Source organism: Haemaphysalis longicornis, unplaced genomic scaffold, assembly GCF_048455015.1.
Source record: "Haemaphysalis longicornis isolate Haplotype H1 unplaced genomic scaffold, Haemaphysalis longicornis Haplotype H1 scaffold_6, whole genome shotgun sequence".
NCBI classification, from domain to species: domain Eukaryota; kingdom Metazoa; phylum Arthropoda; class Arachnida; order Ixodida; family Ixodidae; genus Haemaphysalis; species Haemaphysalis longicornis.
Window position 1 is genome coordinate 205,107,505 of NW_027526407.1, and position 20,143 is coordinate 205,127,647.

At 46.3% G+C, this 20,143-nt stretch overlaps 1 protein-coding gene across 1 annotated transcript; it reads right to left on the reverse strand.

Moving 5' to 3' along the window:
- Positions 1-1,729: 1,729 nt before the first annotated feature.
- LOC144141311 (carbohydrate sulfotransferase 9-like) lies at positions 1,730-19,817 on the reverse strand. The gene is made up of 3 exons (XM_077672884.1): positions 19,579-19,817; positions 9,876-10,522; positions 1,730-7,162 (listed from the first exon to the last, which is right to left on the reverse strand). The coding sequence occupies exons 1-3, from the start codon at positions 19,762-19,764 to the stop codon at positions 6,910-6,912; spliced, it is 1,086 nt and encodes a 361-aa protein (XP_077529010.1). The 5' UTR covers positions 19,765-19,817; the 3' UTR covers positions 1,730-6,909.
- Between the last annotated feature and the right edge of the window lie 326 nt (positions 19,818-20,143).

Genomic DNA, 20,143 nt, shown 5'->3' on the forward strand with positions numbered 1-20,143 from the left:
ACTGTTATCGGTGGTGCCCATTGCGATACTACTCCAGTAATCTCTGGCGTCCCTCAGGGCTCGGTTCTCGTCCACTTCTCTTTTTAATCTACGTAAATGATCTTCCTTCCGGCATTTAATCAACGCTTCGTCTTTTTGCTGACGATTACGTCATCTACCGTCGTATATCAACTCCCGAAGATCAACTAATACTACAGCAAGACTTACGCATTATTGATAACTGGTGCGCTCAGTGAATGATGAAGCCGAATATTTCCAAATGCAAGTTCATGCCTGCCTCACGAAAACACACTAACGTCATCCATCTGTATTCATTAAACTCAGTAGTGTTATCGCAAGTGGATTCTTATCGATACGTGGGCGTTGTAATTACAAGCAGACTAACCTGGACCGAGCATATTACCAAACTAGCTACCGATGCCTCAAAAACTCTTGGCTATCTTAGGAGGTCATTGTCATTATCACCTGCTAGCCTTCGTAAATTGGCCTTTGAAACTTTTGTTCGTACTAAAATGGAATACGCATCTGCGATTTGGGGCCCTCATCAGATATACCTAATGAACATTCTTGAATCCGTCCAAAATCGTGCCGCCAGATTCATCTCCACAAATTACGACAAACGAGCAAGCATCAGTCAAATAAAATCATCCCTCGTTCTCCCTGTTTTTTCAGCTCGTCGCAAAATTTCACGTCTCTGTCTTTTTCACAAACTATACTACAGCTTTCCTCACCTACATGGCTCACTTTTACTTCCGCCTGTCCGAACATCTCGTTCCTATTTAATTCTATGAGTATTCAACGTCTGTTTGGTTCTACTAACGCTTCTGACAAATCATTTCTTCCTATGGCTATTGAAGAGTGGAATGGATTTACGGATGCTATTGTCAGCGAACAAGTTGCTTTTAAATTTAGAGATTTATTACTAGCCACCCTTGACTCTTAATCGCTGTTCTTTTTTTCGTTGTTTATTTCCTGCCACCTGTATATTTTCGACTGCGAATTGACTGTTAATAATTCGTTTTACATGCTCTGTGTTCTTTTTGTTATTTGTTCCTACCTGTATCTATTGGTAATTCAAAAACTGTAACCATGAAGTGCATTTTCATTGCCATTTGTACTTTGATTGTTCCCCCCCTTATGTAATGCCCCGAGAGAGGCCTTTAAGGGTAAAATAAATGATGATGATGATGATGATGATGATGATGATGAAACATCGGCTGAACACAAAAAAAAGTCAACTTACAAAATAAAGGAATTTACCCTCGGGGATTCAAACTTGCGACTTGCAAAATGACATATCTAGCGCTCCAGACCACTGGGCCACGGGCCAGCGTAGCCACATAGGAAATTTAATGTATATAATGTATAAGCAGCTCACACTATTATTTAGGTTTAGCATTTTAAGCAGCTTAGGCGACTATTTGTTGTGTAGCGCTCGTGCAGTAATCATCCTCCAAATTGCCAGAATATCTCACGTCTAGCAATTGCATTTATTAGACGGAAAAGCTTTCGCAAATGTGTGGTCGTGCACCTGACCGCTGTGCGTGCTCACCCAGCGCAAAAAAAGTGATTCCTGCTCCCTAGTTTTACGCTGTGTGGTAAAGGTTTCAGTTGATTTAATTTCCTTAGTACCTATATTGAGTTCGCTGACTTTTCTCCTACCTTGAAGTGGCCTTAGATTGTCCTACTAGTGTGCCAGTCAGCGAAGAGTCGCATGTGCGCTTGTGCAGTGATTATGTGGAGTGACCTAGACGTGCAACTTGATACAGTGTATAAACTAACAAAGTAAAGAAAGGCACATTCTTCCATTCACAAACGTGTCGTGGCTTAGTTTCAACTCAGCGAAAGAATTGTGACGACCCGTAGGCAGCCGGCACACTCTGTCGGTAGGTCAGCGAGCTTTGATACAGCGCAGACAAGCCGAGTCATTTCCTCCGGCCGTGGCATGAAAACGCCACCGAAAATGGGCGAGGATGCAGAGAGGAGGACAGCTTTTTTGTATTGAAATTTCTAATAAACACATGCGCGTAAACGCACTCAAAGTGGACGAAACATGGCCTATGGACTCTGGACGACAATTTGCGCTATTAATCCCGCAATATTTACTAAGCACTTCATTGTCCCTTTAAGGCTTATGCAGTGCCTGTTCTCAGGACAACGGCTTGGACGACAACATCGTGGGAGGCGGTGTTCTCCCGGGCAGCGATACTCCAGGCGGCGGTACCTCAGGTCACACCTGTTGCAGCCAGGAACCGGTAATTGGGCTGTGTCTTTGTTGGACTACCTTGACTGGATTGCCCTGTGTCTGTTCGGAGGCTACATGGTTTGCAAGGCTGTCGCTGCTACATCCTTGCTGTGTTTTTATGGGTGTGCTTTCGGGGAGAACTGGGTACATTTGCGATGTCGCTTAGATATTTATGTACCACTTATTTGCAGTTTTAAGACCTTGCCAACAACGTCATGGAGGATGATGCTGTCGAGATTAGCAGCTTGGGACCTACAGTGATGTGCGAACCAGTAATTATGATTTTGTTACAGCGTATTTGGTTTGCTCCAAAAAAAAATTCAAGTGTGTTGCTTGGAAAGTTTTTCCGTAGGTTTTTTTGTCTTGTGGGTGATTTCTAATGAGAATTTGTAAATGTCAGACTTCGTCCTACAAATTGCAGAATATGGGCTGTACATTCAATTTATAAGTAAAATACACTGTGCACACAGCCCTACTAGGAGCTCGGAAGGAAGTTTTGCATCCCTGTGTTTCATACTGCTGTCACGTGGTGAGATTGTGGCAACAGGTGTTTCCGAAACCTAAAGATACAGTTCAAGCTCCTACCACACACGAAGTTGTCAAACACAGGTGGCAGCTACTTGCAGTTCATATTTTCCAACATCTGCATATGCAAGGCATTCCTTCTGGTCATATGGGCAACATGGTAGAAACCCAGCCTCAGCAAAACCTTCCGTATGAGCATGCCATGTTCCAATGTTTAGAATTGCAACATACGAGGAACTGCAGAACCTTGCAGTAATAGAGTAAGAAGTCATTACAAGAGACCCTCAAGGGGCCCAGGAAGCATGCCTCTTCTAACCAACATTTTTTTGAAAAAATTGCTCCAGTCCACGCTGGGAAGGTGCTTGGAAAGCAAAGCTGTGAGCGATCACCGCAATAATTGCCCATGCGACGTCACTTGAATTCACACGTGGTTCTAGAAAGAGTGACACCAGAGATTCTGCCAGCCGATACCTGGAATTCGTGGTGGCGTCGTCCCGAAAGCAGGGCTCGACCGGCAGATGCCGCCACTGTAGCGCCGCCGTGCGTCAGCGGAAAGAAAACGGAGAGGAGCGTGTTTCAAAGGGTGAGACAGCGGAACCTTGCCATCCTGATGTTCTAGCTTTGGGCCACACCAGCACGCAACACAAGTGCAGACACCGAAACAATCCGGCATGTGTTGCGCTGCTGAGCACAAGGTCGCGGGTTTGATTGCGCTGCTGAGCACAAGGTCGCGCCAGCACCAGGAAGGTAGAAAACGGCCAGGGCGCTAACCCTTGAAACACAATACCGCCACTCTAGTACGGCAGTCTTCCCGGACGCGGCAAACTATGCGCACGCAAACACCAAACCAGCGGTCGTCGTAAACCCCGCTTCTCTCATTACAAGTTTCACCCTTCGTAGATCCGCCATCCTCGAAGCAGAACTTCACTAGCTTTAACGCAAACCCACGCCACGACCATCATTACGGACTCGCAAGTGGCGTGTCAAAGGTACGCGGCTGGAAGAATGTCGAAGATAGCCATACAAATTACAATACAGAACCCTCACATTAAAAGTATCAAGATTATCAGACGCCTTTCCACTGATCCCTTCGCCGCAATCAAGCGGTGCATGCTCACGACCGATAACTTGCGCGCCTGGCACAGCAAGAGGGTGACGAGAGGGCCAGTCACTGACTCATCACATAAAATGACATCAACCAACTTTACACGCTCACCCGACGCGCCCTCCTCCCGCCGGCAGACCCCCTTACAAAAGAACAAGTCAGCCTTCGAACTAACACATTTCCATGCTCCACGCTGCTGCACACCATCTACCCGACATTTTACTACCCCCTGTTAAAACACTGCGGCTGCCCAGCTACGCTCTACCAAGTGGATTGAGCATGTCAGTCAAACCCAGAACTTCATCCAATCTCTAGTCCACGTCACGAGCAGTGGGACAGTGACCTTGCCAGCTCAGACCTGAGTAAGCAGCTTTGGCTCGCTGGGAGGGCGAATATGGCAAGCCGCACCAACGGAGTGCAGGACTGCGAACCCTGCCCACGAACCTGCTTGACTTGAGAGCGAATAAAGTTTGGCTCCTCCTCCTGCTCTCATTATTGAATCATATCACGGAATACGGAACGACATATCGTTACCAGTTATGATATCAGTAGCATTTGTTCCTGGTATAAGAGCACCGGGTTAATAATCAATCCAACCAAAACTAAATTTGTGGTATTTTGATCTCATTTGAAGACTTCAAACGAGATAATGCAAGCGAGACTTCAAATGAGATCAAACAAGACTTCAAACGTGTTCACTAGGGCTATGCAGACAAAACACAAGTTTAGTTAATTCGAAAGATTGCATCGTTAGAATCATACCGACTCCACTATTAGAAAAAACTCGAATGGCCATGCCACCCACTAGCTTATTTCCCGCAACAGAACATATCATGCTATATAAGTATACCTGTCCGCTTGCCTGAGGCCGGCAAAATCAAATGCAAAATGGGCAGGGCTTATAACCTTTCCGAACGAGCTATTTGCGGTTAAATGCAGTGCATATTCATTTTACAGCCGTTCGCGGCCCCGTAAGGTAGCGCCATCTGGGAGTACTGACGATAAGCAAGGCTGTAGCGCCTATTGACACAGTGGAAGTTCATTTGAATACCCACCCGTGTAACCTCATGGCAGACGTCACTAGAACACACAATGTGTTGGAAGAATAAAAATTTGAATCTGGATTGACCGATTTCTCAGTAAAAACGGCGTCATTCGCTGCCGGACAAGCACTGCGGGCATTATCAAACACGAAATCTTTCAGATAGGATAAACTTGTATTTTGTCTGCATGGCCCCTTTAAGTTCCATTCCTTCTGTCTACATTACCTCAGGTGCTATCCCGCCGACTGGTCGATGCTCATTTTTGAGGGTAGAACTATACAGCTCCTTAATAATTTATTAACGGCATACATTTTCTAAAAATCATTAGGGCTTACAGTGTCGAAGCATTAATTAAAACAAGCAAGCATTTATGACCCCCCCCCCTCCGCCTTGCCTAGGCCTTGCCCACTCCTACTATTGTGAACGCCTACACCTTGCATACGCCTGCCTACGCCTACTATTGCATTTATTCCATGTGCTTAACTTATGATATTCATTTACTTTTTTTGAAGGGCATTTAAAACTAAGCCACTCCATTCACATCATTCAGCTGTTTCAACTTCACTATAGCAACACCTGGGTCTCCGCCATTCGGATCAACTTAAAGAGAAAATGCAAGTTGGTTTTATTCGAAAGATGTCGTGTTTTATAGTGCCACCAGCGCTTGTCCGGATACAAACGGTGCTTTACTCACTGAGAAATTAAACAATTTAGGTTAAAATTTTGATTTTCCCGCTCAATCGTGCGTTTTCGTGGTCCCAAATGACATCACAGGAACCGACCGCTCTGCAGCCTAGAGTACCTTCATTCACGCATCCGCCGTACAGGGTGGAGACACGTATACGCTGGCGCCGCCATTTTCGGTTGCTCGCTCGCCGCCGAAGCAAGTCATTGTGTCAAAACCGCGCTAAAATTATCGCCGCAACGCGGTTTACTGAAGAAGTTTGAATCATATTGTCTGTTTCGCGTTGCTAGGTCTCGTGGGAAACGAAAAGAATAACGCGTTGAGCCCGTTGGCCCATTTGCGGCGGCACGGAACCGTTCAAAGGTTGTCTCCACCCTGTACAGCAGTGTTGGTTTCTTCCCGCGTTTCTTTACGTTCCGTAACCTAGATGGCGCCACCATACCGTGGCAAGCGTTTTGTTGTTTTTGCCCGCATTTAAACCTGGCTTGTTTTTGTTCTGGGAGAAAATATTCGTTCCCTGAAACAGTGCTCGCTCGACAAATGGGGTCACGTAAGACACCGTTGCTTGCGTCAATCGGCCAGTGTCGTCTGAGACAACCCCAAGCCCCGTAGTGCTGTGCAGCTAAACCTAAACCTGTGCAGCTAAAACTTTGTGCTGTTTCTTCTGAGCTCGTTCAGCTTTCTGTCTCATTACCCTTTTCATTTGCCATTTATATCCCCAATTATTTGTATATCTAAGACATGTGTGCTTCTTTTATGAACGGATTTATTGTTTGTGAGTTTTTGTGGAATATTGCAATATTCGTAGCACTACTTTTGCAAGTGCCTTCTGTTGTTATTGCTAGTATGTATTAATTTTATTGATGAATTGCAAAAGGTGCCACCGTAGCGCCACACTTTAGGAGCTTACTTGGCGACTTTGGGACCACAGTGCCACACTTTCTACAATATTTTAACCATGCACTGTAGTTTGTAATCTGCCATAATGAAGTGAACTGAACGTAAAGTGGGGCCATTCTTTAACGTTTTTTGAAGAACTCGTACACTGTGTTAATAAGCTTACCGACTGGGTAACGTGTTGCGGCCGTTTTCAGGGACAATGCCAGCGGAATGGTTCGATTTATTTGTCACGCTATACTTTACGTATGTGCCCTCGCGACACCTCGGTGCTACGGCATCTCACCGAACACAAGGCTGAACCTTGTCAAAAGCTTTGTGCAACCAGTGTCGTAACCAGTGTTACCGTTAAGACTAAATCATTAGGCGATAGCAAGACATCAGCGGTCGTCAGCATTAGGAAATACTTTCACAGCACAGGATCGGTGTATCCTTGGAGCTTGTAACCGAACAGTTCAAAGTCGTACATATAAATCGCGTGCAGCTGGAGCAGCTGCTGGCGCGACAACTCCAACAAATGCTGAGCGACGGCTTGTTGCCGACTGTCATTGCTTCGAGTCTTGACGTTCCTTTCAGGGAGTGACCATCCTGAAAGGCCGATCCTAGGAAGCAGAGCCTTCAAGTCCTCGTCAAGTGTTTCCACCTTTGCGATAATGTCGTACCTGCCATGACAATAGACAATACAAGAATTTCTAATTATTTCTTTTGCTGCACACAACTTTTGTATGATATATATCAGTGTGGGACGAAAGCAAACTTCCGGCACCAAAACAGAAGTGAAATTTTAGGATTTCATTGCTGCAGGTTTATTGTTCGATTTAGAACCAATATTCATGCATATATCTTTTTTCAGCAGTTAAAAACTTTGACCCTACCTGTAAAAAGGGCAGTGCTTTGGGCTGTTGTGCGATGCAAAATAGACTTTTGCAAACGGGTTTAGGAAACGGCCATCATAATATTGAGGTCGATATGGTCTACGGGTTGCGAGAAAACGCAGATAGGCTCTTTAGTAAATTCTTTCTTGTCAAGAGGAACGCAAGCCCTGCCTTACGTCTGCTGCTTTTTTCTATGCGTAGTTAAAAAATATTTCGGTATGTTACACATGGCTTAAGTCTGTTTTTTTCCCTGTGTGAGCTACATACCTTTGTGAACTATATGCCTCGGCACATTACGCCAGCAGATTCAATAAAAACCAGCCGAGGATGAAAAACGAGAACATTTCTGGGGGAGTAGGCTGCGGGGGGGGGGGGGGGGGGGAGGGAGGCGGGGGGTCTGTCAATAATTTTGGAGACACAAGTTCGAAATTTTTCTCGCTTCTGGCACGTACAACATGACCTGTTGGGTGAGAAAGCAGTAGAAGCGAATTGCTATTTACGTAGATATTTAGAGTCAGTAATACGTTGTGCACCGATCATTCCTTAGAACAATGGTCTTGAATTTCTTGAAATGGACCTTCGCATCTGTTTCGAAAAAAAACTACTGCTCTTAGTGAATACAGGAAAGAATGATTTCCTTATACAACGTATACAGTCAATAATAGAGCAGAAGTGTAAACTAAAAACAACAAAAAAACGCAAAGGTTTTTACCCAAACAAAATAATTGCGTTGCCTAGTATAGAGCCATTCTTTGCGTCTTATTCCTGCCGTGTTTATACTTGTCCTTGGTAGAGAACTTCAAATAAAGCAACAGGCAAAAATAATAAAATACATTAGCGACACTTGGAATATTAGAAAACATGCCATGTATTGAAACCAAATTTGCCCAGGCGTTTGGCACGTGACGCTCTAATTTTCCTACAGCTGTCGAGTATTACTGGTGCACTTTCGCCATTTCCCAAGTGTCGTCTTGCTAGTTGCCTAATGTCTGGGTATATGTATTGTCCGAATATTGAGAGAATAACAATAGTTCTACACTGTGTTGGTAGTTTTACAAAGTGAAGTTACATTACCATATACTTGTAGCAACCGCGTGTTGTTAAGTACGAAATTATTGTGAGACATCCCGCCAATTATCACAAACACACACCTGATGTTCAATGGACAAGCGGAAACAAATTCATACGACATATACGCGTGATGCAAGATTGTATAATTACCTATGGTTTTGGAAACTGAATCGGTGAATCCTTTGGAATTTATTACAATAGCACCGCTTTCCTACAAGTACTTGGTGATCGACCTCATGTCCATGCTTTGCAATAGCTTCAGGAGTGCGCAGTTAGCGATTTCTCGAACGTCGAACACAGGAACTATCTCTGCTTCACTCCCCCCGTGCACTGACGTGTCCTTTCTAAGTTGCTACGTTGGCTGGCTTACGGATGGGATTACTCTTTTTTTTTTGCTGCTTTGCTCATTCAGTAATGCTTAGCATTCAATGACCGTAATTCCTAATAAAGCCTCCTTTTTACCTGTTCCGCCATCCACTCGCTCTAGGCTCTATCTTACGCTGCTTAAAATGCAACCCCCCTCCAGATAAAGGGTACTTGTTCAGTGGTTTGCCTGTTACTACAGGTGCGAAAAAGTGGCCAATTGCGATCACAACAGGCGTTGCAAAGTAAGAGGGACAGAAAAATATTCAGGATCCCACCAACAAGGTAGATGGCTCTGCATAAAATTAAGCGTTATAATATTTATTTTGGAGAATTCAAGTTAACCAAAAAAGTTTTGGAGAGACATTAGCTGTACTATTGAGAGTGTGGTCTCAAATCTAGCTGCTTAATTTACGTTTGCGTGCTACTTCCTCAGAGCTTGCTGCGCCTAAAATTGCTCCAGTGTCGAAAACACAGTTTGAGAACCGCCAAAGACCATTCGTTTGAGCAAGTAAACTCAAAATCAAAGCACAGTGGTTTTTTCTCTCCACACCTGCGTAGCGCACAAGACGATTCTGCATGGTAAGAAATATTGTATACCAATTTTTAAAAATGCTCTTTTCAATTGCTATGTAAAAATTCACATCAACAACGGACAACAGCACTGCAACACAAAAGCAGAAGCAAATTTTATTCATGCGTGGTGATTGATCGTGTTCAGAAGGCACAGCCTAATTGTTCCGTGGTAATACTGTCGCCGTTTTTTGTGGCAATGCTGATAAAACATATAGCGCAAATTTTAAGACCTCTACGCAAATTTTAAGACCTCTAACAGTTTTTTGTACTGCTTCTTCTGCTACATCTACTACTCTAGTTAAACACTGCACCAATCCTGTCGTATCAACTGATATATGGAGGAAAGTACCAGTTAATTTCCAACCAAATAAAGATAGCAAAAAGTTTTTGTTTATCCTTCCTCAGTCTTACACAAACCAGAGAATGTGTTGTTCCGAACCAGAGTAAAATAGCAACCACACTTGTCTAGAAATAATGCGTCTGGGCTTACCTCATGCTGCAAGGCCGGCATAGAGCTGTGAATGGAGCCCAGTGCTCGTCCCACTTCTCCACCGGTTGCTTGAGAATAATATTGACAAACTCTCTGAAGGTGAAAGTTCCGTTGGGCCCTTTGCCAATTAAGCCGTCTTCGTAGATCTTCTTTGCCGCGGTTAGAAATGGATGGGTTGTGCGAATTTTGTCGACATACGCCGAGACTAGCCTGTCAAACGGGTGCCTGACTACAATAAGCTTAGTGTACTCAGAGCCCAGCTTCCTCGCCAAATCCATGCTCGGGTGTACGCGGGGGAACTGTCTGTAAAATGTAGCAAATATTCGGTCAGCGTTGTCTCCAGGATCTTTGATGCCTTCTGCTTCCAGGAGAATCGTCTTCAGGCTAGAGGTAGCTGCTTTTGGTATGGGGCAATAACCAAACCGTTGGCTATTGACAAGGTAGAAAGAAGATGTCCCATCCCCACAGTAAAACGGATTTGTGCTCTTATTCTGGTCACTTGGGTCTTCGCATAAAACGGGGCCGTATTTGTCGCACATGGATTCAATCAGAGCCAACCTGCTTTTTAGGTTGTCGACCTCGTTTGTTGAAATATTTTTAACAGCATCCCTCTGGTCATTGTGGCTGTTTAAGAAACATCTGGAAACCTGCGACATAAAATTGAGAGTAAATCAACACAAAGGGAGATGCGCTTCATAAAATATCCGCACAGTTCTATCTCTACAAGGTCTGCGGCATTTTCACTGCTGGTTGCACTTTCTTAGCTCGATTCTCAAACATTTTATTCATGCATCGAGTTCGATGATGATTGGATGTTTATGGGGCAAGGCCGGCAAAGGCAAAGAGCGCCAAAATGATGGTTATGTATGACGAATGAAGGTATCAACTCTAAAATCGCCCAACAAAAACAAAATTAAACTTAGTAAAAGACAATGATGATGGCTGGTGTAAAAGGCCAGGTTGTGATAGTGCTAGCATAAAAGTAGGTGTAAAAACTACGCGTGGTTGAAAATGAGGTGTAAAAATTTGATTTCGCTTAGAAATTTAAAAGTGCGCTGTAGGGGAAATATGCGATAATCCGCTAAAAAAATTCCCCCGCATTTCCCCGAGGGGGAGAATGTGAAAGTGCGAATGCACGGTTGTCGGCCCGCTTGCGGCGCTTGCGCTCGGCCCCCGCAGCCCACCGCCTCGCCGCCTTCTCTTCCATCTCTTCCATCGGGTTTGTAGTATCACGTGTACACCACGCAGTTATCAAGCCGCTATAACGCCGCTGAGTCGCCAACGCACGCCGCTGACGACGTAGATTGAATGCGTTAAAGATATAAGGCGCGTCAACACTGATATCACCGTCGCGTCCGTGGCTTGATCGTTAGAGCGTCGCGCTGCGGCCGCAAAGTCCGCGGATCGAAACCTGGCGCCGGATGCTGTTTCTTTATAGAGGAGCACTGCGGACGCCGACGCCGCCGCCGGCGGTGGATGGTTTGGGGTCGCTTATAAAGTGTATTCACACTTAAAACAGTGCTGATTGTATGGGATGTGTTGCCTGTGTAGTTGTGGGAAATGTTTGTGTCTTGTTGTGTGGAGTACTTTGCATGTAATTAGAATGTCAATTACGGATAGGCCCTCCCCACACCTGTTACACAAGGGTATTGAAGATACAGTGAGCAGATGGGCGTGTGTCGCGTGCGTGTGGCCTATGCGCAATCTAGCTAGGGCAACTTCGATGAATCTGTTGTGTGAATCAGTGATGTATTGTGGTTTTACTAAGTGTGGTTTTACTAAGTGTAACTTGTCTGTCTGTTTACTCCAGTCGGCTTGCCATGTTTTGCGAAGGTGTTGTCTTATATGTGGCTTGAGGTTGGTATAGGGTGCTATGTCCACTGTACTTCTAAGTGGAGTAGCCGTGGCCATTCGATCCGTGGTCTCGTTCCCCGCGGTTCCCGCATGGCGTGGAACCCAGCACAGGACTAGTTGAAATTTTCTTGCATATGCAGACATTATCGCAATTAAGACTAGTGTGACAATGTGGGTTTTTGTGGGGCTGTGTGATGATAATGCAGGCACACCGCACAAAGAGTCTGTAAAGATGTCTGACTTAAGAATTCTTTTGTTAAGAATGTGGTGTATGGTCAATAAAATGCCGTATGCTTCAGCTGAGAAGACAGTGGTGAGAAGATGTACGCTCATGGTCTGCAAGAATTAAAGTTGAAACCGTGAGCGGCACACGACATTATAGTTATTGTTTTCGAGGCATCACTATAAAATTCAGCACATTTATATTTATCCTGCAGCGGCAAGTAGTGCTGCAAAATCGGTGTTCTCGGCGCCCTCTTTTTATCTATTTTCATAAATGGTCGATCACATGTTACAGTCTGAAATTGCCATGGTGGAAAAATGTGAGTAATTGATGATGTGTATAAGTCCAAAAAGCCGATGGTGAGAGCCTATGCCTCCTCTCTCACTCTGTGTCAAGAAGGCAGAGAAACAGATGGGCGATGTACAAACAGTTTGGACAGGGATGTATCTTTAAGAGCAGGCCTAAACGGGTGACTATTTATTGATGAGATCTTAAAAAGGTATAGCAAATCTATGTCTATTCGTTGATGTTCTAGGCTCCATTTGTTACATTCCACGTATAGGCTCTGGGCTGGGCTAGTACGAAAAGACCCCAAGGCAAGGCGAACCTTGCGTGCAGCACTGGATCAAGCATCTTCAGTGCTGTTTTCTTGGCCGACCCGTACACAACACTGCCATAGTCCAGCCGAGACACCACCAAGGCAGAATAGACACGCAGGAGGTCTTTGTCTGCACCGTAGTACTAGTGAGACAGCACCTTCAGAATGTTCATAGTTTTTATGTATTTCTGGTTAAGTTGTTTCAGGTGTGGAATGAATGTGAGATTTTTATCAAACATAACCACTAACAACTCCTTTTACCGGAATGAAGCTCCTCTTTTTCCGGAATGAACTCACCACGCAATTTTAGCTCAGGGCTGGGGCAGATTCCGCGCCACTTGGAGAATACAACACAGGTACTCTTCAGAGGATTAACTTTAAAACCATTTTCATCTGCCCAGACAACAAGTTTGGTGACCCCAAGCTGAACTTTCCATTCACATATGAACATATTACGAGATTTAAACGAGACCTCCACATCATCCACGTAAACTGGAAGATTGATGGTTGCAATGCCTTCCGAAACTATTTTATCTTCACTACAAACAATGTGCTGCTCAAGACACCACCTTCAGGAACACCATTGTCCCGCACATGAAGATGTGACAGTGCTTACCCAACTCTGACGCGGAATGTCCTTTCGGACATGTAACTGGCAAGAGTGTTTAACATGTTGCCATGCATACCGAATGACTTCAGGTCGCTGAGGATTCCATAACACCAAGCGGTGTCATCAGTGTTGCCACCGCTGGGCGTCAGATATCCACTAAAAAGCCATAAGAAATCCGCCAGATTCCGCTAGATTCTAAAACATATCCGCTACATTTTCCGCTAGGGTCTATTTTATTAGAAAAGCAGTGCAATTTCGTATGATAAAAACCTTTATCATTCTTAGAATCTCCCCAAAACTGCGAGAGCTGAAATAACAAATAAAAGAGTCTTCCAAGGAGTCTAACTAGAACACTTGAAGCTTCAGTGAGGCGGTGGTCGTCATTTGTCAACCTCATCACATATGAGGCTAAAAGTTATAAATGTTCACACTGATGAAAAAAAGAACTCACAGGTCAACAAAAAACACATCGAGGTCTTCGTCGCCGCTGTCGTCGTCTGATATCATCTCTACAGGAACTTGTTCAGGTACTTGTTCAGGGACCAGAAAGGAGACTTGGTTGCACATACGTTGCAGATGTCCCGATGGCACTAAGAACTGCCGCGGGAAGTTCGTAATCAAAACAACGTTTCTGGTGTCGCTTCAGCCCCGCTCTTACGACGAAGATGGCGTTTCTAGTTTCAGGCTTCATCTTGTTCCGCAGCTTGGATTTTAGTATTTTAAGCTGACTAAACGTCCTCTCTACTTCGGCATTTGAATACGGCAGAACGAGCATCGACATGGCAAATCTGGCCAGCTCGGCGAACAGGTTTTCGCCGCAGGCGTCCTTACAGGAGTGAACTTCACACCAGAACGACTGCGTGGATGATATTTGCCTCCATTCAGGAGGGTGATTTTGCTCCACTGGTTTTAAATTTTTTCTATTGTCTCAGGGAGCATTGCCATTGCTTCCAGCAGAGGAATCAATGGCTCCTTCACGACGCACAAAGCGTTTTCGATCGATAAGAGTGATGTTTCCTGGAGAACTGTGATCTTGTAGGGAAGTCGCTGTCTGATTTGATCTACTAGCGTGGTAATAAACCTTATGCAGCTTTCTCGCATCACAGCTTCATCTGCGAGAGAGAACCCGTCGGTCTTCTGAGCTTTCACGTTGTTAAAGTACGTCTCAAACACCTAGCCCAGATATGGCTTGGGGTTCAAGTGGTCCTCAAGTCTGCACGTCAGAACGTCAATCTGCTCTGTCGGAATTACGACTTTTTTAACCAAGCTTGAAACCAAAGTCATAAGGTCTTTCTTGCAGGGCGATTTTAAATCGGTGCACTGCGTGAGGTATCCGCCAGAAATCCGCTATGTATGAAAATGGCCCGCCAAAAAATCCACTAGCCGCTAGACTAATTTTTTCCCCGTCAGAACAAAGTGAAACCCGCCAGATTTAGCGGAAAATCCGCTAAATTGGTATCACTGGGTGTCATACACCTTCTCGAGGTCAAAAAACACTGTGACACAAGACTGCTTATGAACGAAGGCATTCCTATTGCACCTTCCAATGGCCACAATTTGATCAGTCGTAGATCGCCCCTCCCTAAAGCCTGCCTGACAGCTCTTGAGAAGGCCATTGTTCTCATAAAAGTACGTAAGTCTCCTGGTTATCATCTTGCCGAGAAGCTTGCACAGGCAGCTCGTCAGGGCGATGGGACGGTAAGTTGCGGGGGACGACGGGTCCTTTCCCTCCTTTAAGAAAGTGACTACTATAGCCTTGCGCCATGACCTTGGAAACTTCTTCGAAAGCCATATCTTGTTGTATAGGTGGAGGAGTATTAAAATAGTGTCTGCGTGAAGGTGTTGTATCATGGTACACGTGATGTTGTCTGGGCCAGGAGCTGCGGGTTTACACGTGCACAGAGCAGCCCTCAGCTCGTGTAGTGAAAACAAGGAGTTGTAAGAAGCCTGTGATTTGTTGTTGTCGCATAGGGACTTCTTTTCACAGGAGGCTTTATGTTTCAGGAAAGTGTTTGTGTAGTGTGCAGAGCTGGACACGTGTCGAAAGTGTTGTGCAAGTGTGTTAACCTGATCTTCGAGCGTGTTCCCTGTTGAGCTGATCAAGGCAGGCTATGTGTATGTTGTCCCTTAAGTTTACGTATCCATTCCTATACCTTGTGTGCGTCTGTGCATAAATTTATTACGTATCCATTCCTATACCTTGTGTGCGTCTGTGCATATGAAAGAGCATCAAAAATCTCGTTTCGCCTCACGGCGCACGCGCTTTCTCAAAGCCTTTGCCCTTTTGAAAGAAATTAAGTTAGCTGACGTGGGGTAGCTGCGAATGAGACCCTACGCCTTGTTCTGGGCCTGTCGCGCTCGCCTGCACTTCTCATTGCACCATGGCCTGCTCGGGTTTCGGAGAGCCCCGGAGCCATAGGGAATGGCATTTTCGGCGGCGTGGACGATGTGTGCCGTGAGTAGTTCGGTAGCTCTTTCAATGTGTACGTGTGTTATGGATGTGTGGTGTAGTTTGAATGTTTCTGTAAATGTACTCCAGTTCTCTCTTGCCTCATTGAATCTGCTATGGGAAGGTGAAGTGTTCGGGACTTTACCTATGTATGTCAATGTGGTTGGGAAGTGGTCATTAACATATGGGTTAGTGCGAACATCCCACTCAAGAGATGGAAAAAGTACTGCAGAGCCAATAGCCAGGTAGAGGTGTGAGTAAGTGTTGTGTCTTATATTTTGGTATGTAGGCTTGTTTCAATTGAATAGGCGTGTCCCCGAAGATGTTAGATATTTTTCGATAAGGTGACCTCGGGCATCCGTGCGAGCAAAGCCCCAAAGAGAGTTATGCGCGTTGAGGTCGTTCTAAAATAATGAAAGGTGCGGGTAGCTGATCTACAAGGCCATCTAAATCCGAGCTCAAGAGCTGAAAATCAGGAGGAATGTAAACGGAGCATAGTATTATTTGCCTAATGAAAATTATGGTTCGAATGGCGACAGCCTCAAGGAGGGTCTGTAATTGGATACAATGTGAAACGCCAAGTACTTTCGGGCAATGATGGCCCCACCCCCTCAAGATGTACCCCCACCATGCCTGTCCTTCCTAAATATCAGGGAACTGTAGAGAGAGAGGGAAAGGTATAAAGAGAGCTGTTAGTCCGAGCAAGCTGTCAGTCCGGGCACGTCAGTGAATCACTGCACTCCGGGCTACATCCGCTGCGTGAGGCTGGTCGTCTCCAGGTAATGGAGCAGGTAAGCGATGATTTCCCGTTGGGTTGCCGCTGTCCCCTTCGGGAACGGAAGGTCCTCCATGCCGGTGCTGGGAATGCCTCGACGCTGTATCGCTCGGTGGAGCCCTGCTCTGGGACCCGCGTGGTGGGGCAGAAGCAGAGTAGGTGCTCCAGCGTCTCCAGTTCGGAACAGTCCGCACATGTAGGGTAGTCCTTGCGCCCGTGTCGGTTCAGACGCTCCGCCACATTGCTGAAGTCGAGCTGCATGCGGAGAAGCAGGCAGCGGGCGTCCCTGCTGATGCGTGCCGGCAACGGTTGGAGCGCCAGGCCGCTCACTACCCGAGGGTCGGGGTGCATCGTCTGCACCACGCGAGGCAGGGGGGTGGGCGCTTTGTGCTTTTGGGTATTTTTTATCATGTCTGCGTGTGGTAATTCGCCTGAGTGCTGTTACGCCCTGACCACGAAGGCCCTCCAGCAAGTCGGCTTTAGTTTCATTAAGTAGGTGAAAGTCGGAGACCACGCCCTGAGAGCTGTTTAGGGTACGGTGGGGCGTGACTCGGACGGCCACATCGGCGATGCGGGTTTGAGCAAGAAGTTTATCGGCCTGATCCTGGCTACTCACCTCGAAAAGCATTTCCCCGGTTCGATGTTTTTTTTCTTTATACGATTCTGCAATGATATTTTCAGGAAATTTGGAAACAAGAAATACCGATTGGGAAGAAAGAGGTTTTTATTTGGCGGCCGATTCCATCACTATGTAGCGAGGGTGGTAGTTCGGTTTAGGGGGACTCAAGTTAGGAAGTGGTGGTAAAGAAATTTTCGTGCGGACCCGTTACGGGGGCCAATCATGTTTGGTGAAGGGTTCACAAAATACCATAAGCTATTGGCCTCGAGGACATACCGTGGCGCCACCTACGAGTGACGTCACTTGTAGGACGCCGAATCGTGTTGTCGTCTGCTACAACACATTTCCCGTGCGTATGCGGAAGCGTGTTTTCTTGTTGGGGCCAACGTCTCGCCCCCTCCTTGTGGATTTGATGCAAATTACCAAAAAAGTTGTCTGTAAACCAAATAATCCAGGCCAGCAATCAGCGACTCGCTTGTTCCCGGCGATACCGCCGCGTTTAGGTAGTTGCTACCATCGCGACCCACAGCTCTTACATACGCAGCCAGCTAACTCCAAGGACGATGCAGCTGATGCCGAGAAAAGTATCATGAAATTTTCATCATGAAAGTATCATGAAAAATTCATCATGAAATACTTGTGACGGGACATGTGCGTCCAAGGAAACACCTTGTAACAGCGACAGAAACGCGTCGCTCACTTATGATCTCACCGCGCGAACTGCTCGTATTGCCTGGTAAATGAATGACTACGTGAGAACGGTGATCAGACTGCTTCGCCGCATGTGCTTAAAAGTATTGTTATGGTCTGCAGTTTGGCTTAATCAGTGCCTATTTACTCTACGATGTTTTTATATCATTCCCGGATTTGATTAACGATCACTGCCGTAGCCTGTACTCTGCACGGATGATGTTTACTTTTGGCGACCACTTGTCCGCAATGTATGAACGGTATGAACGCGAGTTTTTAACGCCTTCGAGCGGGTTTGTACAAGGCTATATTTAGTTTTCATTAGGTGCTCGGCGTGGTCATTTATAATTGCTGTGTGTTCTGTATGTTTACAGTGAGCCGGCCTTTCTCAAGCACCAATTTCGAAACTCACGACTGCTCACAGAAGGCGAGGCTGCGTACGAGGCGAAACACGTCATGATTTCGGGTAATGGGAGATAATAGGAGAACCGAGCATTGGGGGCCCCAAGGAGCTAGAGGAACCCAAATGCAACACGCGCGTGCGCGACGGCAGGGCCAACAGCTCGCTTCGGATGCACGTAATCGGATGTTGGGAACTTTAGGCTTGGCGTCGCAGCAGATATTTCATGGCCGTTAGAATTGCGAGTGACAGTCCCTAACAGAACGTTTCACCGCGCTGGGAACTCTGGAACCGCGGTGATTTCCGTTGAAGTGATCAACGATCAAGATACCTGCACGGCCTCGGCCGATTCTTGCGCGCAAGCATAGCCATCCTGGCCATCCTTCGACCGCTCGCCGCACCGTGCGCGAATGGGCCGGCGCTGCCGGGACCGACCTACGCGGCCGGTCGGCGTAAATCGCGACAGATATTTGAGCATCGCTTTGAAAACCACAGCTAATGACACTACCTATCAGAATTTTTCATCACACTAACATCCACTTTCACCAATCCGGAACTTATTTTCAACAACTTGTGTGATTTTAAAAAGCGGCGACAAGTTGTTGCTGCCGCGAGCTCGGTTCGAGCCGCACCGTCGGCCGTGCGGGCAGGCACGGCGAGTGCGTGTGCTTCTGCGAGCAGTTAACGCTTCACGATTTCCTGCTTTATACATTTCTTGCAAACAAGGGAAATCTAGAAACGTCACTCGGCGATCGTCGTAGTCCACATTGTTGAACGGGGAAACATGCCGCTGCTTATGCTTCGGTCGCATACGTAATACACCACCACGCTCATGGTGTTTGCGGATAATATACCACAGTTGATACGGTTATAAAGTCCCCATGAGGCCGAACTGCGCTTCACGCACTGAGAATTAACTTCAAACGAAGGAAATTAATACGAAAATACTTTTAGAACGCGCTTCCTAAGCGAAGTGTCACGCGCTGCAAGCCAGCTACGCAGCAAGATAGGAACGGTGATCCCACAAGTGACGTCAAAACGATCGCAGCGCCGGCCTCTCCAGTGGTGGGACTCGCGGCCAATACTATAAAAGCAGCGGACGGGGGTGCTTTGTCCTCTAACCTTACCCTGATAGTCAGACAGGTCCCGGAGCTGCCTAACTGGTAAACAGCCAGGAAGCTCGTGCGCTCCGCTGGAGCTTGACCACTGCTCGACGGGCACCGTTTGTGGTTTCTACCCTTCACCTTAAGAATCCTAGCCACGGTAGGGTACAGTATGAGTATGGGGGCTCGGGGTCCACGGTGCCGCCAATAGCATCACCAAGATTACTCAAGGGGCCCCATCCAGGGAAGCATCACGTTTATGCAACCTGGCACAGACAAACGGCGCCTGCAACGAATCGCAAGCCCTTTTTTCTCTAAAAGCAATGAATACAGGCGCAAAAAGGCTTGAATACTAACACGAAGCTGCTGCTTTTTCGCTTACCTTTATCAGGTGTCGAACGTAAGCGGTGCCTTCAAGGGTGAGCAAAACAACAACCAAGGCTACTGCAGCAACTACAATGTAGTAGCCTACACGACGTGATGCCATTGGTATTTGAACTACATAGCTGGAGCCCTTGTTGTTGCAGCAGGCATGGACTGATCGTTTGCTCAGTGCAACACTGCTCATAGGCCGGCGAGCGGTTTGTCGCTGGGCTCACGACGTGGAACTATACAAGTCGTGTCAGTCAGTGAGCACACAGCGAAAAAAATGTCACAGCAGGTGGCTGATATCAGGCCGCTCATGAAAACAGCTGTGAACAGAAAAACTAACTGAAATTCCCAACCGCAGTCACCGCAAAAATGTATTATGTACCTTGTAAAATAAAAAAAACTTGGCAATCGTACAGCCATAAAAAATTGCTTTGCCCGTTCTACACATTGCAGGCACCTGTCTTCCCAGAATCCACGTAGCGTTATGCACCCTGCGATGTGCCCGCCAATACACACTAACATCACGCGGTGACTGGCAAAATCGTTGCGCTTCTTAGTCCAAATAGGCTGGTTCG